At 36.5% G+C, this 25292-nt stretch overlaps 3 protein-coding genes across 4 annotated transcripts; all 3 read left to right on the top strand.

The window, feature by feature from the left end:
- Positions 1–96: 96 nt before the first annotated feature.
- On the top strand, positions 97–5106 carry LOC126376410 (uncharacterized). The gene is made up of 6 exons (XM_050023737.1): positions 97–291; positions 1355–1508; positions 2269–2386; positions 3046–3180; positions 3757–3970; positions 4952–5106. The coding sequence occupies exons 1-6, from the start codon at positions 153–155 to the stop codon at positions 5104–5106; spliced, it is 915 nt and encodes a 304-aa protein (XP_049879694.1). The 5' UTR covers positions 97–152.
- A 2040-nt stretch (positions 5107–7146) lies between these two features.
- Positions 7147–14339, top strand: LOC126376287 (uncharacterized). Its single transcript, XM_050023604.1, has 6 exons — positions 7147–7421; positions 7845–8001; positions 10642–10759; positions 11034–11168; positions 12040–12253; positions 13864–14339. Exons 1-6 carry the CDS (start codon positions 7259–7261, stop codon positions 14016–14018), a joined length of 942 nt encoding a protein of 313 aa, XP_049879561.1. The 5' UTR covers positions 7147–7258; the 3' UTR covers positions 14019–14339.
- Positions 14340–16712: 2373 nt separating this feature from the next.
- Positions 16713–24721, top strand: LOC126376282 (uncharacterized). Of its 2 annotated transcripts, none has more exons than XM_050023595.1 (7): positions 16713–16753; positions 17078–17253; positions 18398–18557; positions 19250–19367; positions 20132–20266; positions 21215–21434; positions 22198–24721. In XM_050023595.1, the coding sequence occupies exons 2-7, from the start codon at positions 17091–17093 to the stop codon at positions 22350–22352; spliced, it is 951 nt and encodes a 316-aa protein (XP_049879552.1). In that variant the 5' UTR covers positions 16713–16753; positions 17078–17090; the 3' UTR covers positions 22353–24721. The 2 variants fall into 2 exon arrangements, with proteins under 2 accessions (XP_049879552.1, XP_049879551.1); XM_050023594.1 differs by lacking the exon at positions 16713–16753 and adding an exon at positions 16826–16932.
- The last annotated feature ends 571 nt before the right edge of the window (positions 24722–25292 follow it).

The raw sequence follows: 25292 nt of genomic DNA, 5'->3' as shown, positions 1-25292 counted from the left end.
GGTAAATACCAGTTGTTGAAATATGGTACTTTACCCTTAACTAATATACATAAAAAATAAGCTTCTCTAACATCTTAAAACCAGTTTGATTGACACTTTACTTGAGTGAGGAGGTTCAAAATTTAATCATAGTAATTTCGCTTAAAGATAAAATGCTGGAATTTAATAGTGATACAATTGAATGTGTACGAAAGGTTTACAATTTGGATGAACATGGCCGAATTGAAGAGGTTTTAGACTTATTTGAAGAGTGGGTGAAGAAACAAGAACATTTTATTAAAAAGGATTTCAGTAAGTATTTTTAATTTCATGTCACTTTAAATATATTAATCTTTATTTGACTTTGATTGCAAAATCATGTAAGTAGTAACCGGGACCAACGGCTTAACGTGCCTTCTGAAGCATGAACCATCTTACTTTCGAACATTCAGGTGATCAGCCTGTAATGTCCTAACGAAACTACGGCTCACAGAGATTTTTTTGTGATATGTCCCCACCGAAATTCGACCTCCGGATCGTGAACCCAATGCTCAACCACTGGACTATACAGGCCGACCTGATCTAAATAAAATTCGGCTGATTTGAGCTGATTGACTTGTGACTTTGACCATAGAATAAGAAGCTTTTTTTTTATGTGACTTATTGTAGATTTGCCGCAGATGCCATTAACTACTTGGCCGGAAATAGAATAAGAAACAATACCTACAGGTTGTTAGTGAAATCGTAACGAACACTAAGGGGGATGATTCAGACCATGATTGTCAAGTGCAACTTCCTGTCGGAAAAATGAAATTGTTGGTGTTTTTTAATGTTCCGTAGCCAAATGGCAAAAACGAAACCCTTATGGACTTTTTTTTTTATTATTTTCAGTTCCATACTCTTGCGATGGAAAATTCCAATTGATGTTAACTCAGAATCATGGTCTGAATCTTCTTTCAAAGTTTTCATTACGATGTCACTAACATCCTGTCTCTCTCTTTATGTAAGAGCTGCGCTCTTGTCGGTGAAGTAATCGCCATTACTCCATAGATAGGGCGTGTAGAACGGTGGTTGCCCCAATCGCTTTCCGTTCCGTAGTACACCGGCCAATTTCACATCGCAACTTCTTTCAATTTATTTCTTTTTTTTTTCTATTTTTTTTATTTATTATTTTTTTTTCTATTTTTTTTCAATTTGTTATCCTGTATAGAACAGTAACTCTTCGTCCCGCTCCTGTTCGTATTGGATGTAGATCTTGCCCCCTCTGAGTCCTCTTAAATGTTCGTAAGCCGCAGGAGTGTGCGCAAACCGTCTGTCTTGCTCATAGTATGGCGATGTAAGGTTATAATGGTGATTCTTTGTGTAATAATTACAGGTAGAGGTTACTTGGAGAGGATGATCATAGGATCCAAAGGATCGGTGGAGAGAGCCAAAGGAAGGCTGGAAAAATTATGCACATACAGAACACTTATGCCTAACTTTTTTACAGACTTTGATGTGAAAGACTTTAAACATTTGGATGACAAAATGTAAGTACACTAACTACATCACAGACTGTACAATCCATACTAGTTCCTTGTGCCGCTAACTACGGCCAAGTAGTTAATGCCATCTGCGGCAAATCTACAATCTTCTTCGTCGTTCCCTCACTGCTGAGGATCGCGACCACAGGTTATGGTTTTCCACTCGGTACGACTATATGCTGCGTGGACCGCTCTCTGTATGCTGCCGCCCACCGTCTTCTTCACGATGTCAGACCACCTCGAAATCTACAATAAGTCACGTGAAAAAAAAAATGTGCCGCTAACAGTCCCCTCATTCCAGTGGTCGATTAGGTATGAAGTCGTTACATGAGTCATGACACGGGGCGTTTGAGGGCTCAATAAAAAACCTGAGATCAAGGTTGATGAGGTTGGTAATCCACCTCGCAATCCACACGATAAGAAGAAGCGAAGTGGTCGAGTGTAGGACTCACGATCTGGAGGTCGAATCCAGGTGGAGACATATCATAAAAAAGTATTTGTGATCATTAGATTTGTTAGGACATTACAGGCTGATCACCCAAATATCCGAAAGGAAGATGAACCGTGCTTCAGTACTACTTACTTATGTAAGTACGAAGTCATAACACGGGCCATGGCGGCCTTTCTTTTCAGTTTCATACAGACTCTTGCGACGGAAAATTCTACTTGATATTAATTCAGAATCATGGTCTGAACCATCCCTTAAAGTTTTTGTTACGATGTCACTAACAGCCTGTATAATATAATTATACTTATTGCGTTTCAGAATTCATGTAGTATTGCCAAAACTTACTCCAGACCACGACAGGATAATGGTCGCCAGATATGTTGGCAAGAAATTTAACCCTAAAATGGTGTCTGATGGTTTCAAAGTCTGTTTACTGGTAAGTGTGCTAATTGCTCTAATCATCATCTCCTTAGCATAATCTCATTTTTTACAGAGTCCGCTAACCTAACCTGAAGATTTGGCAGGTCCGGTTTCTTACAGAAGGTCTGACCTTCCGATCGGTGAAGGGAAAACCAGCCCAATACAGGTTAGGTCACATACATCCGAAAACGTATTTCTGGAGAATGTGGGTTTCTTCACAATGTTGTCCTTTACCACTGAGCACGTGATAATAATTTATGTTCCAAACATGAATTCGAAAACAAATTCGACAGTCATTGGTTTAGGTTTGTGCTGGATTCAAACCTGCGACGTCAAAGTGAGAGGCAAGCGTTCTACCAACTGGACTACCCCGGCTCTCCAACAATAGCTACTCTAATACGGCCCTTTATCAATGACACAATTGTTCGAATCCTCACATAAAATAATGTGGCAACACTAGATTTAAGTTTTTTAATTCGACCACAAGATGGCGATTGTATCACTCTCTTTCACTTCAACTCTTTGCGTAATCATTCAAAAAGTAACTATAAAATATAATCCTATTAAATACAGTCCACTTTTAACTTTTATGTGCAATTTCATTTACTCCAGCTCCGCACAACAATTACATGAATTCTTTCGATTTAATTTTCTTTTTTTTTGTTGTTATTTCAGTACGCCGAATACATAAGGGCTCATGACTATGGACGTGCTGCGCAGGTAGTGATCGATTTTCATGACGCAAGTGTTACTGAAGTAATAAAGAATCTCAACGTTCTTGAACTAAAGCAGTTATTTAATATTCTAATAGTAAGTAGTAGTTTTAACTACCGACAACCCGATTACTCTAGCCATAGAATTTTCCGGCCAAGTAGTTAATGCTTTCTGCGGCAAATCTACTACAGCTATAAGTCACGTCAAAAAAAAAGATCTAGCCATAAAGGCCAATCAGCTCGCGACAACAAACACTCCAGGACCCTGATACCGACCGTGGCGTGGCCGACGATGGTCGATTAATTCTTTTAAATATTATCCTCTAAGACGACGCCCTGAGCCGAGGTTCGCGCCCAACCGGGAACCCTCAGGCTTGTTGTGTTAAATTTTGTACCGGGTCCTTAGCGCTTCCCGTTTGAAAAACAGAACAAGTTGAGCTGATTGCATTTCCGGACATGTTGTAAAATACGACAGAGTTAGGAAGGTCACAGCCTTTTTAACATTGATGGACAGTTTTTATGGGCGATAAGTTAATCCCTTGTCACCATAAGGTTTATCACAAGTATCTTTCTTAGAACCTTTGCTTTGGCTGCACTTTGTCTTTGATTACTGGTGAGTCGTATCGCAGTCTATCGCCGAACCAACACATAACAGTTTGTTTTTTTTTTTCAGGAAGGGCACGGTATCAGGGTTGCAGGAGTCCACATAATTACGGAATCAAAGTTGATTGACGCCCTCGTTGCAATAGCAAAACAAGTGTTGAGTGACAAACTGTTCAGTAGAGTTCGAGTGCACAAAACAGTTGACACTCTACTTGAAGTTATACCGAAAGAAGTGCTAGCTAGAGAGCTAGGTGGTTCGGAACGGTCCATGAGAGATATTAATGGTAAGGATAATGGTATTTATTCACAACTTGTTTTATGTAACTTATTGTAGAGTTGCCGCAAATGGGATTAACTACTTGGCCGGATAAATGGGGAGCGCTGAGGGCTCTACAACAGGCCTGAGGGTGTGCAGTCGGATCTTGAGACAGAGCGTCGTCTGAGGAGATAATATTTGAAAGAATTAATCGCTAGTGGGTCGATAGCGATAAGCGCCGAATGAGGAATCTTGTTGACCACGCCGGTGGGGTACATATTAGATGAATTTATATCTGTTATCCATGAAATTAGAAGGGTTAACGAAGGCAACTTCGTACAGCGCCATTTTTTTTTTTTTGAGGAACGTAGCCTGGAAAGTCTCTCATTGAGCCAGTTAGGAGTACACCTATCGCAAGATGTCTACCTATATCTAACTAGCATCCGTACTAGCACTACCCCCCCCCCCCAGGCATTCACGCTAGCATTCCATATCTATCCTCTACCCCTCCGTTCGCACTAGCACCACCCATATCAGCATCCACACCAGCTCAAGCACCAGCCAGCACCCGAATCCGCAGCAGCATTTAATGTTCTCTAACAGCTTGTTATTTATTTATAGTTTAAAGTATTTTTACCTACTTACACAAAAGTGTGTACAGTCATGAGCAATATAATGTACCCACTTTAGGACTCTGTCGCACTAACATATTTGACATTGAGTGAGACTTACAGTTCAATTTGTCAAAAAAGTTAATGTGACATGGTACCAAAGTGTATACATATTAATACTCGTGACCATATACGCAAAGTAGCATGGAGAATGCTACACCGACAAGAGCGTGGCTCTTAAATTGGTGATGACTTACACAAAAGTATATCTACAAAAAGTGGACAGATATATTAGTTTACAAAATGTCTGTTTACAAAAAATCTATTTACACTAAAGCCTAATACAAAGGAAGAGATAGTGAGTAACAATAATGATAATGCATTTTTTTGTTTTACAGCGGAATGGATGAAAATATTCGGTGCCGAAGAGTTCAAAAGTTATTGGAAAGAAATGTGTGGTGCTAAAACTGACGAGTCACTCAGACAGACAGACAAGTTCAATGACCAGTATATGGGAATGCCTGGCACCTTCAGAACACTCACTGTCGACTGAAACATTAAATAACGTTCATTGTTTTTGGAATAATAAATTAAATGTAGTCCAAATTAAAATGGTAGTAAAGGTACAAGTTTTTTTATATATCTAAAAACCTCTACCTACCCTTCCTGGGGTACAGGCGTGATGTTATGTTATTCGTCAAAAAAAATGTCTGTGCTAGTCGGACTCGCTCACGAACAGTTCCGTATCATTGACTAGGTAAACAACAGCAGGTACAGAAATTTCACATCGCCTACCCATTAGGTACTGATATTTTGCAAAAAATGGCGTTCAAATATTAATTTTATTTGCTTTCATTATTGGCTGTTGTAGCAGCAATATAAATACATAATTTGTGAAAATTTCAACTGTCTACCTATCGCAGTTTTTGAGATATAACCTGGTGACAGATAGACGGACAGACAGACAGCGAAGTCTTAGTAACAGGGTCCCGTTTTTACCCTTTGGGTACGGAACCCTAACATACTTCCACTACAGGTATAGTTATTAAAAATAATTAGTGCGAATAAATATTTTTTGATGTATTTTCGGCATTGTAATAAGATAGAAAAATCAAGTGATTAGCCTGTTTTTTTTTGCAATGTCCTTACTAAACTAAGAATCACTTAAAGTGATTTTTGTGATTATATCCAAACCGGGGTTCTAACACGGGACTTCCAGAACGTAAGTCCAACGTAAGTATTTAAGATATTTTAAGGACCACGGGTCAATAACATAAAAATGCTATAAAAAATATTACCAGAGTTATATTTAAACAGTTATTCTTTATCAGAAATCAGAATCATTTATTCAACGTAATTATCATGGATAAACTTGTTGAAGGTCAATGTAACATTTTTAATTTAAGTACGTCATTTCGCAAGGTGTTATGGCTGAGGAGAAGAAATGACAAGAAACTGCAACAGCAACACATCTTTTAAAAACCATTGAGGATATACATTACAAGTTATTTAATAACTAGAGGAACACATTCAATACCAGACATTTTTATCAACCACAACTTTAAGTTTATAAAGTGGATAGTTTAAAAAATTACTTATAAAGTGGATAGTTTTTAGAGAATAATAATTATTTTTAACATCCATAAAAAAATATTTATACAGAAGTTTACAGTCTTATGAACAAACTTACACAGTAAAAAGTATCTTAAAATATCGCGTCATCATCATCGTTAATTTAAGAAGCACGCTCTTGACGGTTCTCCATGCTACTTTTTTAGGGAAAAATTGGACAGTGGTGGAAACCACTCTTGCCCACCAACCAAAAATATATATTACAAAAAAATATACGCATACAATAACATACATTTTAACAGCCTATACAGGGTGGCCCAGAGGTTCACGTTCAAAATGAAAAACAAAGATAGCTACCAGAAACACCCCCATGAATGTTCAGCGATTATTTACGGTTTAGGAGATAAGATCCATTTTATACTCTTCTTGTTTTCAAGATTTTGTACCTTACTTCAAATATATTTTTTTGTCTTTATTTTTTCTTAATTATACTGCCATGTATTCAAAAATTGTCTGGAAAATACTGCTGCATGACAAAAAGGTTTTTTGTGATTTTATTTATTGTGTGCCCTGTTTGTGTTCAAAAAAGTATCTTTTGTCTGTCTGTATTTCCTGTGTGTGCATAATGTATTTTTTAATGTTTTTTTTTTTATAAATAATGACGTCATAATTTTACGCCGTCGATCATGTGTAGGACCGAGAAACGCATTTTCGGAGGTGTATGACTTAACCTGTATTGGGCTGGTTTTCCCTTCATGTGTTATAAGTTCAGACAGGCAGTCGCTTCTGTAAAAACCGAACCTGTGAATTCTTGAGGTTAGGTAAGCGGACGCTGTGAAAAAACGGGATAATGCTGTAATCATGTGTGGAGTAGTAATCAAGGACGCTAAGGCTAATGCTATTTATAGGCACTATTATTATTTTTTAAGAACACACTTCTGTTCATTAACAATAATAAAAAAAAACACTAAAACACGTTTCCAAACAAACCTTGTGTCTCGACTAATGTAGCGAGCACTCAGTAAGTAATCACCTGTTACATTTGCTGGACTATTGTCGATTATTTTTGTTCGAAATTCAAAAATACAGCTTTTTATTTTTTTATAAGTGAAACGAATAAAGCGTGTTTGAAAATGGAATATCTACCAAAGAATGAAATATTGGAATTCAATCCGGATACTTTTGAATTTGTGAGAAAAACATTTGGGTTAGACAAACCCGGGGCTATGAGTGAAGCTGTTGATATCCTAGAGGAATGGATCAAGAAGCAACAGCATTTTACCACGAAAAAGATTAGTAAGTATAATATATATTTATTATAATTATTTTTGTGTCATTTCCATATCTCGGGCCTATGGATTCCTGGACTTCCGGAGTTTTGGAAGGAGTGCGTGGGGCCGAAGCCAATATTATTAGTAATATCCTTTCTATATCTCGGGCCTATGGAGTCCCGGACTTTTGGAAGGCGTGCGTGGGGACGAAGCCAATATTATTAGTAATATCCTTTCCATATCTTGGGCCTATGAAGACCCGGATTTTTGGAAGGCATGCGTGGGGCCGAAGCCAATTTTATTAGTAATGTCCTTTTCATATCTCGGGATTATAGAGTCCCGGACTTTTGGAAAGGGTCCGTGGGGCCGGAGCCAACACGTAGAGGCCCGTTAAAACATTTTCATTGGATTGATTCTTATTCTATTAGTGAAAAAATTTTTTTTTCAGGTAGGGAATTTCTAGAACGTGTAATAATAGCCAATAAGGGGTCGATAGAGAGGTCCAAAGAAAGGCTGGACAGACTCCTCACTCTAAGGACACTCTCTCCTAAGTTCTTCAAAAATTACGATGCTAGATATGATTTTCAAGGGATTCAGAATATTATGTAAGTATTAAAAAATAAACAGTTTCCAGTGTAACCTAAATCCATACTAATATTATAAATACGAATATGTATGTGTGTGGCTGTTCGCTTGTCCGTCTTTCAAGGTAAAACGGAGCGTCGAATTGGCATGATCTTTTAAGTGAAGATGGTTGAAGTGATGGAGAGTGGCATAGGCTATTTTTTGTCTCGTTCTAACCCCCCACTTTCCTAAAATAGGGGGTGGAAGTTTGTATGTAGCATTCCGCAATTTTCAAGGTACAGAGCTAAAAATTGCTATGCGGACTATTTTGTGCCTAACGCCATTTGCGGTAAATCTACAATAATCCTCTAATATACTAAAATAAAATCTACAATATAAATAAATCACGTCAAAAAAGCAGGCTGTTTAAGTTATGTTATTTATACTACTTAATTTTTTATCTTTACTTATTCTGTTTGTAAAGTCAAAATTAAATGCACATAAAAATGTAACCTTGAATACCAATTATGTTACAAATATAAAAACTCGTCAAAACAAGTTTTTAATGTAACCTAATTATAATATCTTTGTCTTAAACACCTAAACCATTGTATATTTATAAAAAAAGGAATCAAGTGTTAATTATTTTTGTATATTACAGTTCCGTAATTTTCTTTAATTAGTTTAAATTTCGCGTGAATACGGTTGGTGACGTGACATTTTGCCCAGTGACGTCACAGTTCAACAAACAAAGAAACTGTCAAACAGTACACTTGAAACCTGACAGATAGTTTTTGTTTATTTTGTGACATGTGACGTCACACGAAGTTAAATCATAGCCGCCCGTGTTTCGGGTCTTGTAAAACACAGATAGAAACGCATTCTTATTTTGTAAAAATATTTAAAAATGAATGCTCCTCCGGGTGATTGAGGGGAGGCCTGTGCCCAGCAGTGGGACGTATATAGGCTGTTTATGTTATGTATGTATTTAAAAATGATCTTAATAAAGAAAACTATTGAATAATTATCGTTAAATGATAAACTATACAATATGCGACATATTTTATAGGTATTTTATTGTTACAACTGTCAATATTAGCCAATTGATATCACGTGGTTTCCTGGATTGTGTTCGGTTTATGGCAATAGGCTCGCCCCTATTACATGGGACTTAAACATAGCTGGCGAGGAGTGTGTGTTTATTACATTTTTTTTATAAAATTACCTTTTTTGTTGACTTTGAGGCTACATAACCTTAATAACTAAAGAGGCGAAATGAAACTAGTGTGTCAATTAAAATAGTTTAAATAATTATTTATTTTAATAAAGCCATTAAAAGTCATATCAAGGTTAATTGTACATTTTTGTTATTCATTATTGAATATAATTAACCAACTGATAAGAACTGATAGTAAGATGATCCGTGCTTCCGAAGGCACGTTAAGCCATTGGTTCCGGTAACTACTACCTGATGTAAGTAAGTAGTCGTTACATGAGTCATGTCAGGGGCCTTTGGCGGCTCAACAGTAACCCTGACACGAGGGTTGATGAGGTTGGTAATTCACCTCTCAACTTACACGAGAGACAGTTGGTCTTCTGGATCTAATATTATGAAATAAGTTACCTAATTTATATTTGCAGCGTGCTGGAGTATGCTCCTTCCCTCAGGTCGAATGATAGAGGAGGACTGTGCCCAGTAGTGGGACGTATATTATATAGGCTGTTAATGTGATGTATGTTATGTTAAAAATATTTGACTGGTGATACTGTTCACCACCTATCACGTTGGCCTAACAGAAATCTCGGTGAGGTGTGGGTACTTAGTTCATCCTGCGATGGATGTATCTCTGCCTACCCCAATTAGGATAGAGCCGTTAGCTTATGTTATTTTAAAATTATTGGTTATTAACAGGCTTCAACCTTGTGTGCTCGATTATCTTGAATTTCCTGTTGAAAGGTCTAAATGTCAAGCTAGTTTGTACGCGTACCTATATTATTGTAGTTCTTTATTCTTTGCTATTAGGTATATACGTTTTTAAAAGCCTTTTGTTTAAGTGGCACTAAAGAAATTTGGAGAATAAAAGAAGTCACATTAACCCACATTTCCGAGATATGCATTTTCGGAGGTATGTGACCTAACCTGTATTGGGCTGGTCTTCCCTTCGCGGGTTGGAAGGTCAGATAGGCAGTCGCTTCTGTAAAAAACCAGACCTGTCAGATCTTCAGGTTAGTTAAGCGGACCCTGTGAAAAAGGAGACAATGCTAGGGAGATAAAAAAAAACAATATTGCTGTTTGATATTTTTATAACATACGCTCTTGCTTGTAATACGCAATTGACACATTGCAATATTACATTTATAAAGAATAAACTTAAACAGACGATTATACTAAGGTTTTTAGCTTTTCTTTGGTAAGGAGGCATCTTTGATGATAGTCGATATTTGTTTTTTTGCCCTGCAAAGTTATAATGCACAAAACGACCTTTTAATATACTGTCGCGGAGCTCCGTGTGTCGTAAAGTTTGCGGGCGAGTGGAATGCAAAGTTGAAGTATGAACCATTTGCTCATACTTACATGGCAGGCGTTTCCTTGGCCCTCCCAACCGTTTTCTTCTATTCTGTGCGGCTGCACAAAAGCCCCAGCTCAGCAAAACCCTAACTGCACTGATTATTTATTCCAGCACATACGTTCTTCTTCCAAAGCTGAATAAAGACCATGAAAGGATCTTCCTCTGCAGAGTAGTTGGCAAGAAATTTTCACCTCAAATGTATCTTGACGGCTACAGATTTAGTATTTTGGTAAGTTTTTTTTATATCGGTTGTTGGTAAGGCTAAGTCTCAGAAGAACGTACATTGACCAAATTGGAGATGTCCTTAGAAAAGTTTTTGGACGATCTCCTCTGAACCGGCGTGCGCGTACGAAACGATTGATGAATGTGGAGGAAACAGGAGAAGTGTGTCAGGATCGAAGCAGATGGAATTCCATAGACTGCTTACCGCGGTAGGAAGTAAGCAAGAGTTTATTGTATGTATGTAAAATAGCAGTATCTAAATATTTTGTTTGCTATTCCAGTTTGCGCAGTACATAAAAGCGCACGACTATGCGTCAGCCTACCACGTGGTCATAGACTACCGAGCGGTGGATGTTGCTAATATGCTCGCCAACGCTAATATCTCTGATCTGCGGGAAGGAGTTGCTACTCATATGGTAAATATTACACTTCTTATTTGTATACTCTTTATTACTTTAAACTATAAAGGTTTTATCCTTACATAAAGCATACGCGAGCTTATCTCTATTTATTTATTTATTTGGCTCACAAAATAGGTTGGGATTACAATACTAAAAATAGGTACAAAAAAAGAATGTTTTGAACTAGATCCCAGCCCAAGACATGGTGTGCTCAGCGTAGCCAAATGTTACGAAGCTTGTACAGAATGTTTGTTGCGGCATCTATTTGGGATACTTCCAGCTAACCTTGAATTACCTGAAAGAAACATCTATCTCATATTATCTTATTTTTTATCTTCTACTTCTGTGACTGTCAGTTGTATGACGCTCCGTGAGGAAGCTCCGTGACCTCCTGGGGATCCATCATGTGGCCCCTCAGGCGTCTCATCGTATTCCACTTCATTTATTGTTGCACCATAGTTGTGGACGTTGTTTTTAGAGGGCAGTTATCATGGTAGGCCCTAAGGAGTCCTTCTCTTATGTAGTAGTTACTTGCTTGTAGACAGTATGACATTGTCTGATTACTGCAGCTCTATCTACCCCATGAGTCTTCTTCTCTGGTGTGGGTTTTTTAGTCTCACAGACTAAAATTCTTGGTAAAGTGATATCTAGTCACTTTGCGACTTCTTCTTCACCTTCTTCTTTTTTTTTCTTTGAATCTTTGTTGTAGCTATTAGTCATATTGCCCTCTTGGTGGGGACTCACAACATGTATTTTTCTTCTATTCATCTCAGTACTTACATCTTCTTCATAATATTATTATCCCTCTTTACAAAATCCATCAACACTTTCTTGAACATCACTGTTATCAATACTTACTTTAATTTCCTTTTTTTTAACTTTTCAGGAAGGTTACGGTCTCCGGCTTAAAGGAGTGCACATTCTAACTGATTCACATTTAGTGGATGCCATTATATCAATTGCCAAGCAAGTGGTTAGTGCAAAGATTGGTCAACGAATACATACTCATAAGAAACTAGATACTCTTTATGATTATATTCCTAAAGAACTTTTACCAGTTGAGTATGGAGGTAAAGAAAGGCCAATTATGCAACTTCATGGTAAGTGCTGATGTGTTAAATTCCTTTCTTATACCTACCTAAAGGTTGCATGGCAGCTACCCAACTACCTAACTGATAATTGATTATTTATAATCAGTTTTAATGTTTGTATTCAGTGCAAAAAGAGTTTTGTATTTTATTGTATTGTGCTACACTGACTGTTGAGAGTAATATCTGGTCATGTTAAAAACTACGACAAATAAAGAAAGCACAATGCTATTGTCAGATATGAATTTCTCTACATTAGAGAAGGCCTCGGTTACATGCACTAAAAACATAATAGAAGATTTTCTTTTCCAGAATTAAAAAAATAAAAATAGTTCTAAATAACTCGTTAGATTGTGCTTAACCAACTACGTACTGGGCCATTTCCAAGATGCCACAAAATAATAAGATATTGATTTCCTTTTTTCTTTTTATTTGTTCATTTTTGGAACATAATTAAGTTCTGTGCAAAAAAAGCGTATTTGATTTTTTCATGTTATGATTCCAAAATTACACGAAAGAAACCGTTCCTAGAAGTGACCTTCCAAGTTCAGCGCCATGAATCTAGTAGCTAGGAAACAAATAAAAAAAGGAAAATCCGTCATTATATTCTGTATGTAGAAATAGATATAGCAAACGTACTCGTTGTAAACACGTTGGAAACAGTATGATAAGAGAGAGATGTGGTGTAAAAGATGATGAAATAACTAAGATTGAAAAGGGAATGTTGAGTTGGTTTGGATACATGGAACAGATGAAGGAACAGATAAGGTTGATAGAAGAGCTGGCAGAGAAAGACTAAGAAGGCCCTACACTGACCGAATTGTGAATGTTCTTAGAAAAAGTTCAGTACGATCTAGTGTAAAAGCGTGCGACGAGCGTGTGTTTGAAACGATGAAAGAATATGTATGAAGCAAGAGAATTATGTCTGGATTAGAGCAAATGGAGTTCCATAGTCCTTTCTTTGAGGAGCTCGGTGGCGCAGCGGTAAACGCGCTCTAATCTGTGTCTGCGATTGTTGAAGTAAAGCAACTTTCGCAGAGGCCGGTCATAGGATGGGTGACCACAAAAAAAAGTTTTCATTTCGAGCTGCTCCGTGCTTCGGAAGGCACGTTAAGCCGTTGGTCCCGGCTGCATTAGCAGTCGTTAATAACCACCAATCCGCACTGGGCCCGCGTGGTGGTTTAAGGCCCGATCTCCCTATCCATCCATAGGAAAGGCCCGTGCCCCGACCCCGATACCGACCCCGCCGGCGTGGTCGACGATTTCCCTCATTCAGCGCTTATCGCTATCGACCCACTAGGGTCGATTAATTCTTTCAAATATTTTTCCTCTCAGACGACGCCCTGAGCCGAGGTTCGCGCCCAACTGGGCACCCTCAGGCCTGTTGTCTTAAACGTTGTACCGGGTGAGAGCCTTCAGCGCTCCCCATTTGTCCGGCCAAGTAGTTAATGCCATCTGCGGAAAATCTACAATAAGTCACGTCAAAAAAAAAAGCCCGTGCCCCAGCAGTGGGGACGTTAATGGGCTGATGATGATGATGATGAGTCCTTTCTTACCTCTGTGGGAAATAGGCGCGAGTGAAAAGTACTCGTTTTCTTCAATGAATAGATGTTCTGTTTCAGCCGACTGGATGAAAATATTTTCCTCTGAAGAGTTCAGACAATATTGGAAGGACATGATCGCTATCAAGACTGACGAATCACTCAGACAGACAGACAAGTTCAACGAGCAGTATATGGGGATGCCTGGCACCTTCAGGACACTTAGTGTTGACTGAAACATCAACTAAACGGTCATTGTTTTTAGGATAATAAATTAAATGTAGGTAGGTAGTCAAAATGACAATGGTTATAAAGAAAGGTACAGAGGGTTTCTCTTTTGTTTTGTATTTACTTTTTTCCTGTTTGTGCAATAAAGTATTTGTTATGTTATTTTATTCAATTCAATTCAATTCAATTCAAATTATTTATTTCAGATTAATATCCATAATTATAAGTATAAGTACATCAGATTAGATTAGATAAATTAAAATTAAATTATATAAAAAGTCAAATAAAATTAATATTATTAATAAAAATGAAATTACACGAAATAAAATAAAATAAAAAAAAATGTATGTTATGTACAGAGATTTTATTTGCTTTAAAACTAAAAACCTTTACCTAACCTTTCGGGGATACAGGGGATGCTAAGTTGTTGTATGTGTCCAAAAAAACCTCCCAAAATCTTGGCGACCTGGCATACAGATGTTATCGTAGCACCCAAATCAGAGTCGGGGGCCTTTGGCGGCTCTATAGCTATCCTGACACCAGGATTGATGAGGTCGTTAACCTTACAACCCCCACGAAAGAAGAGGAAGACCAAAATCAGAATCAAAAATGGTTTCAATTTTATTCAAGATAATTAGTCAGAGAACATTTTAAGGTCAGAGAACATGTTAAGGAGAATTCATGATTTTTTAAAATTATTTTCTGCTTCATACTTTTGCGACGGAAAATTCACTTGATATCAACTGAGAATCATGGTCTGAATCATCCCTCAAAGTTTTCGTTACGATGTCAGTAACACCCTGTATACTGCTGCCAGCAAAAGAACGAGATACCCTTTATACAACTGAATACATTTTGTTGTTGGCGTAACCATGGTGTCCTTATGGGATAGAGTCCAAAGTCATTTGGCTTAACTCATGCAACGATTATATTTAGTAGAATTATTCTTCTTCTATCGTGTGGGTTGTGAGGTGGATTACCAACCTCATCTACCCTGGTGTCAGAGTTACTATTGAGCCGCCAAAGGCCCCTGATATGGCTCATGTAACGACTACGTACTTACACCAGTAAGTAGTAACCGGGACCAAAACCAGGATTAACGTGGCTGGTAGAAATATTTAAAACAGACCAACTTATACTTAGCTCTTGTTTTGGATTTATGTTGTTTGTTGTTTTACTTTAGTTTGTTTTTGTTGTGGGTTGTTAAAGGAGTTATTGGTTGTTTTATATTATTATACTTAATAGACTATTAAAATAATATAATATTATTTTCGAAAAATGTGCTGACTTTTTTATTTATACTTGCTGGACAAGTTATTATTATTGCATATAGCAAAAATGTATCCTGGGTGGATATTTATGTCCAATTCAACCTTCCTCAACCAAGTCTGTGTCGCATCCGTCACACAATGCAGCTCTGGTTTGCTAAGGTACCCATGGGTGTTAGTGACACCGTAACGAATACTGAGGAGGGTGATTCAGACCATGATTCTGAGTTGTTATCAAGTGGAATTTCCTGTCGGAAAATTCATGAACATTTTAGTGTCTATTTTAAATTATTTTTAGTTCCATACTTTTGCGACGGAAAATTCCAATTGATATCAACTCAGAATCAGTGTCTGAATCATTACTTATCGTTACGATGTCATTAACGCTCTGTGTATACTACTGTCCAAGCAACCAGGGAGGTTAAAGCCACATCAAAGCAATTCATCTAAACAATAAATAATAAAATTTGACATTCGCGCATATAAAAGTCACATAAACTCTTTATTTTTCACTTTCCTTCCACCGACTGTAATTGGAATACCATTGTTTTAAGTCTATAAATTATATTGTAATACAAACTGGATTTAAAAAAAAAGAAAAGAAAGGAAAACATGAAACAGTAGGACTAGGGCCCTGTGCTGGGAGGTTTTCTGGCCACGTCTTTCCCTCAGCGTTACATATTCCGATGTGGTAGTAGTTTTACAGCTAGTTAAATAATATGTAATTTAATTTTTTGACGTTCAAAAAGCGCTAACTTTGTAAGCCAATTTTGAAAAATAAATATATTTGAATTTTTTGAAAAGTAAGTGCGCAATGCAAACAAATGTCAAATAGCAATGTTTTTTGACCCGGCTGGTTTTCTCAGAAACTATTGATATCTCACCTTTCAACCTGAGAGGGTAAGCGATAAACACGTTATCTTGGAGTTTGTTTATGATATTTTCATAAAATATACGTATATGGTTTATCCTCCTAAGACTGAATGTTCTTTATAAATCCAAACCCCATTGTTTAACTATTGTGTCTGGAAATCTCGGTCTTAAGGTGTTATGATCCAAACATGAATTCGAAAACAAACTCGAAATCTAAAAATAGATTAGTGCCCGACCCGGCATCCGAACCCGAGAATAACACGTACAAGTTACGCGTTCCCAAAACGAGGTATTAGATTTTAATCTTCAGTATACGTGTTTAGAAGTGTTGTACTAAATAAACTTTTTTGTTGAGTATTTTTACGATCAAAAAAGTTTGACGTGATATTGTCAAGGTCAATCATAAAATACAAAGTTGCGCAGGATTCACATCCTATTTTTTAGAACCTTGGGCATTCAGGTTTGCAAAACAAAATAACAAAAAATGACATACAATTTTCAAGGGTCGTTAGTTGAGTTTTAGTTTTTTTTTAAACTTTAGTATTCTGATGTAAAGTTAAAACAGTCTTAATTTAGAATTTAAAACGACCGGTCTCTTCTATGTAAGTATTTTTTCTTTTTCCTTAGAGACAGTTGATCACGCGTCATTAGGTTTAATTGTAACGGTAAAGCCTAGTTCAGTCGATGCATAATCAATCACCTCACAGTATGAACACAACCTCCCAACAATCAACCGTCTACTTCTCTTAACACAATTATTTTTTTTTCAACAAAACTAGCAGTTCGTATCCATGTTTCTTAAGCACTTTTCTCAAATAACTTTCGCTTTTTAAAAATATTTATGAATATTATTACTATTTCGTTCATCTAAAATTAGAACCGATTTCGGAGAATTTTGTTTTTAAAATTGGAATGCTGTTTTACAGCGGAACAAAAAATATGGAGTGTCTACCAGAAAATGAGATCTTGGAATTTCAACCTGACACACTTTTGGAAGTGAGAAAGATGTTTAATATGGAAAAGCCCCAGGAGATGAATGAAGCTATCGACATTCTGGAAACCTGGGTCCAGCAGCAGAATCACTTTGTGAAAAAGGATTTCAGTAAGTTTCAAATTACTATTACTGTCCTTGTCTTTTTCTCTAATCAGACTTGGAAAAAGTACAGTGGTGTTTTTTTTTTAAATAAAACCTCCTTACTTTCTAAAGACGTTTTTTTCAACAAGATTATTTTGACGACTTTATAAGAAGTAGAATGGTTTACTGTTATTATTCTGTTACTTAATGGCAATAATCATGACAAAACCTGTTTAAGTACTTAAAACTTGTTTGATGTTAGTAGGCCACTCAATTCTTTCATTGTAAAAGATTAATAAAACGACCATGCTGAAAATATTATTTCTTTTTTGGAAATTAGGTACTTCAAACTGCAATAGATTTTTTTTGACGTGACTTATTGTAGATTTGCCTGCAGATGGCATTAACTACTTGGCCGGACAAATGGGGAGCGCTGAAGGCTCTCACTCGGTAACTGCAATAGAGTCCTCATATGGATAATATGAAAACTTTGCAGCTACTTTTCTTCGGCTATACATGTTGAGGAGCTGCAGTAGTTTTAAGCGGATGAGAAGTTTGATCAAAAACTAAATTTACTTATACGGAAATTGATTTAAAATGATACCATGTTACCAACTGAAGAAGGTTATTTTTGACTTTTACTGCAATAACATAAGCTCACGAGTATATTCTAATTCAAATCAAATCAAATATACTTTATTGCACAGACCTAAATAAATTCAATTGAGGTAGTCAAAGGTACATCTATCGCATGATCATCATCATCACCAGCCCATTAACGTCCCCACTGCTGGGGCACGGGCCTTCCCTATGTATGGATAGGGAGATCGGGCCTTAAACCACCACGCGGGCCCAGTGCGGATTGGTGGTTATTAACGACTGCTAATACAGCCGGGACCAACGGCTTAACGCGCCTTCCGAAGCACGGAGCAGCTCGAGATGAAAACTTTTTTTGTGGTCACCCATCCTATGACCGGCCTCTGCGAAAGTTGCTTTACTTCAACAATCGCAGACCGAGCGCGTTTACCGCTGCGCCACCGAGCTCCTCGTCTATCGCAAGATGAATTAAGAATCCACACCTAACCGAGATTTTTGTTAGACCAATGTGATAGGTGAAAAAATGATAAATGGTTGGCTGATGTTTGTAATAGGGTGTATTTTTTAATTGCAGGCAGAGATTATTTGGAAAGGATGATCATAACAGCCAAAGGCTCTGTTGAAAGAGCCAAGGGTCGTCTGGATAAGCTCTGCACATTTAGAACCTTGATGCCGTACTTTTTCGAAAACTATGACGTCAGACGTGACTTCAAGGACATTCATGATGCAGGCATGTGAGTACAACAACATCCTAATTGGGGTAGTCCGAGGGACATCCATCGCAAGATAAACTAAGTACCCTAACTTCTTATACTTTCTGTTGTATTAATACAACTTTTGAAGAGTGTTTTGTAACATTTCGGACCAGACGAGCGAAAGACGTAACATACGATCCCGACGACCCTATTACTCTAGCCATAGAGGCAGCCAATCAGCTCGCGACACCAAACACTTCAGGACCCCGATACCGACCCCGCCGGCGTGGTCGACGATTTCCCTCATTCAGCGCTTATCGCTATCGACCCACTAGGGTTGATTAATTCTTTCAAATATGTTTCCTCTCAGACGACGCCCTGAGCCGAGGTTCGCGTCCAAATGGGCACCCTCAGGCCTGTTGTCTTAAACGTTGTATCGGGTGAGAGCCTTCAGCGCTCCCCATTTGTCCGGCCAAGTAGTAAATGCCATCTGCGGCAAATCTACAATAATTCACGTCAAAAAAAAGGACCAGACGAGCCTTGTAGCGACATCTTGTGGTTTCTGACGTATTACAACGTCATTTTATATCTTAACCAGAAAATAACACAAATGACACTGCAGGGTTATCGATGGGCCCAATCTTTTTGATATCTTATTTTTTTTTAAAATAAAAGATAAAAAGTAAATAAGTTTTTATAGTGAGATTTTGAAACCCTTCATTATATTTCAGCCTCTATTCGCCTCTTCCGAAAATGACAAAGGATTATGAAAGAATATTCTTTATCAAAAATCCTGGTAAATCGTTCACTACTCCACAGCTGCTTAATGGTTTTAAAATTTGTGCTCTGGTGAGTGTGATATTTTTCTAGCTGTTTTGATGACTGAGGATAGAGCTTTAACAACAAAAACGTACATAATATACATACATAAACTTACGCCTATTTCCCACCGGGGTAAATAGAGACTATGGAATTCCATTTACATCGACCCTGACATACTTCTCTTGCTTCCCCACATTCATCAATCATATTATTATCATACACGCACGCCGGTTCAGAATAAATCTTACTGAACCTTTTAAGAACATCTCCAATTCGGTCAATGTACGTCCTTCTAGGACAACAACAAAAACTGATTATTTATATATTGGTAAATTAAAAATAAAATTGTTTTTGACAATTTTGCTTGCAACTGTGTTTTCTTGCAAAAATCGCGCTCTAAAGAGTATGATACAAGACAATATTTCTCTGAAATTCTTCTGAAAATTGATTTTTAAGTGAAAGCCGTGGTAAGATAAAATAAGATATTTACTGTGTATCAATTCAGGTACAAGATACTGGCAGTTACAGTAGTAATATAATCACTAAATTCTACCTTTTCAGGCTTTTATACAAGATTAAAATATTAGCATATTATTATTACAATTGCAGTCAATCAAATAAAACTAAGGTTAGTTTCAAATAACTTGACTAAAAATAATCCAATAAAAAGAAAACGAATCTCGGGTCGAATGCCAATCTGTCCTAAGAGTTTGCTTACCTCGGCATACGACCACATGCGCTCTACCCAGAAAACACCAAAGTAGGTACTTTTATCTCTTCACTTTTTTCAGATGTCAGAGTATTTGAAGGCTCACGACTATGCAGCCAGCTATAGATTCGTTGCGGATTTGAGAGAGATTAACATCACTGAGTTTATGACCAAAGTTGGCATTATGGACTTCAGGAACCTCATGACTTTGCTTACGGTAATGTCTATTTTTTTCTGACTTATATACCAAGACGTTTCAAATGATGAATCTTCGCCCCGCACCACTTCGTATCGGGAGTGGAGCTACATCTACCTCACCCCCTCTGGGTCTTACTTTAGTCTTGATGGCCGTAAGCCGCTGAAGAGTATTGCTCGGACTTACTCGGTAACAATGAGGTGTGAAGCGTTCGGGGACTGGTGGAATATTTTGTTTTGGCCACGGCAAATTTTTGCGAGACTGCAACGCATGCGTACAGACATAAACAATACAGGGGCCTTATTTTATGAATCACTCGATTTCAACTCGCATGCGAAATCATAAATAAATAAATTCCACTTTAACGAATACTGAAGGGGATAATTCAGACCATGATTCTAAGTTGACATCAAGTGGAAATTCATGATTTTTTAAAATTATTTTCAGATCTACACTTTTGCGACGGAATTCCACTTGATATCAACTCAGAATCATGGTCTGAATCATCCCTCAAAGTTTCCGTTATGATGTCATTAGCACCTTGTATATTCCTTTAGGACCCCGGTACCGACCCGGTCGACGATTTCCCTCAATCAGCGCTTATCGCTATCGACCCGCTAGGGTCGATTAATTCTTTCAAAAATGTTTCCTCTCAGACGACGCCCTGAACCGAGGTTTGCGCCCAACCGGGCACCCCAGGCCTGTTGTCTTAATCGTTGTACCGGGTGAGAGCCTTCAGCGCTCCCCATTTGTCCGGCCAAGTAGTAAATGTAGTTACAATAAGTCACGTCAAAAAAAGTATATACCTGTCTCATCTTGCTGTGCTACGTGAAATGGGTATAAGATATAATATATTTTGTATGTGTCTTGAAAGCGAGCGATTCAAAAATAATTCCCGCTTTTATCTTTATCATTTCTTATTGCAAACGAGTCTCACTGTTAAACGAATGATTTTTTTTTATATTAAAGGAAGGATATGGCATGAGATTATCAGGGATACACTTGATGACGGAGTACAAATTTATCGAAACTTTCGTGGCATTATTAAGATCAGTCATGAGTGAAAAAATTGGAGGAAGAATTCGTGTTCATAGGACTGTGGAATCTGTTTATGAATTTGCTCCAAAGGAAGTTTTACCTAAAGAGTATGGCGAAGGAGGTGAAGACAGAACTTTGGATGAAATTCATGGTAAGAGTTAAATTCAAATATCTTTTTGTCTTATACTTTGAACCAATCATTTTTTACATAACGAACGCTTCATCCGTATAAAACTACTGCAGCTTCTCACAACTTGTTTAGCTGGATGTTTTGTTCTGTTTTTAAAAATAAACTGCAAGATAAACCTCAGCATAAGATCCAAGATGTAGGTACAAAACTTAAAAAAATAAAATTATAGAACAAATTGTCATATATGTGACTGAGAATTATATTCTATATTCAAAATCTATTGAGATTTTGTGTTGTAACCATTCCGATGTATCATAATTAAAATTTTTGACATACATAATCATGCATTGAATAATATTAAATTAGCTACTAAATTAGGGATACTTAAATAATAAGTGATGAATAGTAATTGACGATTTTTAATCAGTTAAATTTATAATTGAATATTATTTTATAAATTAAATGTAAAAATGTATTAAAAAATTTATTAAATGTCACAACATTACATTTTATTTTTCTACATATCATTCTTGTTGTTGTAATGTTGTAGTTGTAATGCGGTGTCATTGTAAAATGTAATATTTTTTTTGTAAGATTGTAATTAAGTATGTCTTTTATATTAATCTAGTTAATTATTTTAAGGGGTCAATGCGTGATTTTAAAAATAATAAGGTAATAGTTTTTTATCTTATTTAATACTCAATGACGTATCGACGTGGTAAAAGTGGTTTACTATGTATAACGTGAGTCAATCTATAAAAGTGACTAGTAATCTTCTTTACAGAAAAATGGATGCAGGTACTGAGTACGAAGGAGTTTACTGAATATCTTCGAGGCATGAACGCGGCTAATACTGATGAGTCACTCAGACAGACAGACAAGTTCAATGATCAGTATATGGGGATGCCTGGCACCTTCAGAACACTTCGAGTGGATTAGGGATTTAATGGTGCTAACTCCTGTAAACACCATCTAATTTTATTTTAAGTTATACCTGTCATTTTCTTATCCGCCGAAAAGGAAAGGGACGAGTAATCGACAAGTCTAAAATTTATGGAGCGCATGTCAATTTTAAGCACAAATCTAAAATAACCCTACTAAAATTTGCATTGGCTAATAACCCGACAGAATCAAGTTGACAGTACACGTCAAACGGTTTGCATACCAGCGAGATACCTTTTGTTTCGCCCGGGCTATTCATTTATTTACTCATTCTTCCTAAAATTAGGAGGTGTCTACGGGAATCGGGGCCATTTTGTCATTTCTGTTTTTTTTTAATCTGTTTAACATAACATAAACCAATATTTCATTGCCCACACGGCAAATACTGCCCCCGCGGAACAATTATATCTACGTAGTTAAACGTCCTGAGGCTATTATTGGTCGAAGCCCTGTGCCGCGGGGGCAGGGTCCAAAAACAAAAGGGCATTAAAGAGTGCAATAGGCGAACTTATTGATAAATAGCAATATCTTTCAGGCAACCAACAAAGAGGAGAGCCTAATAAACTGCTACTACTTTGGGTTTAATAATGTAGGTACCTATAAGCTGGTTGTAAATAAAAATGGAATACATTATTTTTTGAAGTGGATTTAAAATAATTACGTATTTGTATTTTTATTAGATTTCGGTGTAGGTAGGATCTTGAAATAAAAATTATTTTTAAGAATAAAATCAATAAAATAATAATTATTTTTATTAATTTATAAATAATTATTATTTTATTTATTTATTTATTTCTATTATGTTTTCTTTTTTCTAATTAAAGCAATTCCATGGTCTCTGATGTGATAAAATATATTTATTATGTTTTTTTTTACAACATTTAATGTAGATTACCTGTGAAAGCCACCATTCAGAAAGTATTTTGACCCAACATATAACAACAATACAATCTGTATCCTCGATAGGGTAGGCAGAGATGCATAGTATACAGGTTGTTAGTAATATCGCATCGAAAACTTTAAGGTGATTATTCGGACCATGATTCTGAGTTGATATCAAGTGGAATTCCGTCGCAAAAGTGTAGATCTGAAAATAATTTTAAAAAATCATGAATTTCCACTTGATATCAACTTAGAATCATGGTCTGAGTCATCCCCTTCAGTATTCGTTACGATGTCACTAACACCCTGTATACACCCACTCTTCGCCAGCTTTGTTTAAGTCCCGTGTAATAGGCGGCGAGTCATTATGTGGAATATAGAAGATAAGTATTTTTACGATATGGAATTTGTCAAAACTAGTATGTAATACCTCTATAATAATGTCAAATGCAATAGGTATGCTAAGAGTCCTCATCATTTATTTTTTGTGTTACCTGTAAGTATTAATAAAGAAAAAAAAAGAAGAAAAACGTATCTATCTTCATCTGTGTGAATTTGTTTTGTATGTTGTGTGCAATAAAGTATATTTGATTTGATTTGATTTGATTTGAAGAAAAACGTTTGAAATTTTTCATAAACGGTCACGGGCATCAATATGTATACACTTTGGTACCATGTCACATTAACTTTTTTGACAAATTGAACTGTAAGTCTCACTAAATGTCAAATGTGTTAGTGCGACAGAGTCCTAAAGTGTATACATTATATTGCTCATGACTGTACCTAGTATTAAACAGAACGACTAGGTAGTTCAGTACAATCGGTGATTAAATTTCAATAATGATAACATTTTACAATAGCTTTAATGCGCTGTACGAATTTGGTCTGTCTGTCAAGTTACATAAGCGATGTACAGTCATATAATGTACCCACTTTGGGACTCTGTCGCACTAACATATTTGACATTTAGTGAGACTTACATTTCAATTTGTCAAAAAATTTAATGTGACATGGTACCAAAGTGTATACATATTAATGCTCGTGGCCGTATTTATCAGTCTAGATTGAGCCGATCCATTATTTTCTATTTGATATTTTGATAATAAAAAATATAAAATTGTCTTGTCAATTCGTGCGCCGTTTAATGAATATCTACGTGTCTTTATCATGTAAGTAAAGAAAAAAAATCATGACAGGAAGATCATCGGGTTCAATCAAGGCCGTATTACAAAGATGATTAAGTCACGCTATGTAATTTAAAAATATAGTATATCAGGGGAAATAATTATTTCTGACAACTTAATTGAATTCAGACTAGGTAAGTGGAGTTGATTTTGTTATCCTTCTTATGTTGAGGAAGCGAGTGAAGTTACAATGCAATTCTTATTATGTAAATAACTTGAAATATAAAAAAAAATAAACTTGTTTTTTTAATACCTATTATAAAGAAGAAGAGCCAGTGAAACAATTGAACACGATCAAGGAAAAAATACAAAGAGGAATTAATACAAAGTTTTTAAGGCATTTTTTTTTTCATTTTATTGAATGCTATTTATATTTCTTGCAATTAACTACTTCTAGAATGCGTTTTTTCGTTACACTAACGAACTAAGAACGTATCTGTTATGTTTTAATGTGATTAACACATTTTACTTGAGTACCTATTGGTGCTGATTCTAGTGCATCATCATCATCAATTTAAGAGCCACACTCTTGTCGGTGCAGCATTTTCCATTCCAGTCTATCAAAGGCCAATTCCTCGACTTCCCTATAAGACACGACGTTAACCTTTGCTTTAATCTGTTCCATGTAAGCTCTTCTTGGTCTTCCCCTTCCTCTCTTTCCTTTTAGCTTTCCTTCTATGATGTTTTTAATAAATTCGTCGTGTCTTATTAGGTGTCCAATCATCTTAATCAAGACAAATACTGAGAATTATTGAGGACAGAAGAGGCAGGATTCCAGTACACACCGTCTTATTTTATTTTAAGGGTGTTGGGACCCTCGCTATTATGTTTCGACGTCAATAGATGGCGCTAGTGTAGCCACACCATTCGC

The sequence above is a fragment of the Pectinophora gossypiella genome, chromosome 20 (genome assembly GCF_024362695.1).
Source record: "Pectinophora gossypiella chromosome 20, ilPecGoss1.1, whole genome shotgun sequence".
In the NCBI taxonomy this organism is placed as follows: Eukaryota; Metazoa; Arthropoda; class Insecta; order Lepidoptera; family Gelechiidae; genus Pectinophora; species Pectinophora gossypiella.
The sequence above is the reverse complement of the archived record's forward strand: the minus strand, read 5'-3'. Positions and strand labels throughout refer to the sequence as shown.

Bases quoted from the DNA above. Each gene is read 5' to 3' on its own strand.
- LOC126376410 (XM_050023737.1), top strand. From the start codon at position 153: ATGCTGGAATTTAATAGTGATACAATTGAATGTGTACGAAAGGTTTAC. The intron at 292-1,354 runs GTAAGTATTTTT...TAATAATTACAG, and splicing joins TTTTATTAAAAAGGATTTCA to GTAGAGGTTACTTGGAGAGG. The intron at 1,509-2,268 runs GTAAGTACACTA...ATTGCGTTTCAG, and splicing joins AAACATTTGGATGACAAAAT to AATTCATGTAGTATTGCCAA.
- LOC126376287 (XM_050023604.1), top strand. From the start codon at position 7,259: ATGGAATATCTACCAAAGAATGAAATATTGGAATTCAATCCGGATACT. The intron at 7,422-7,844 runs GTAAGTATAATA...TTTTTTTTTCAG, and splicing joins TTTTACCACGAAAAAGATTA to GTAGGGAATTTCTAGAACGT. The intron at 12,254-13,863 runs GTAAGTGCTGAT...GTTCTGTTTCAG, and splicing joins GCCAATTATGCAACTTCATG to CCGACTGGATGAAAATATTT.
- LOC126376282 (XM_050023595.1), top strand. From the start codon at position 17,091: ATGGAGTGTCTACCAGAAAATGAGATCTTGGAATTTCAACCTGACACA. The intron at 19,368-20,131 runs GTGAGTGTGATA...CACTTTTTTCAG, and splicing joins GTTTTAAAATTTGTGCTCTG to ATGTCAGAGTATTTGAAGGC. The intron at 21,435-22,197 runs GTAAGAGTTAAA...TCTTCTTTACAG, and splicing joins AACTTTGGATGAAATTCATG to AAAAATGGATGCAGGTACTG.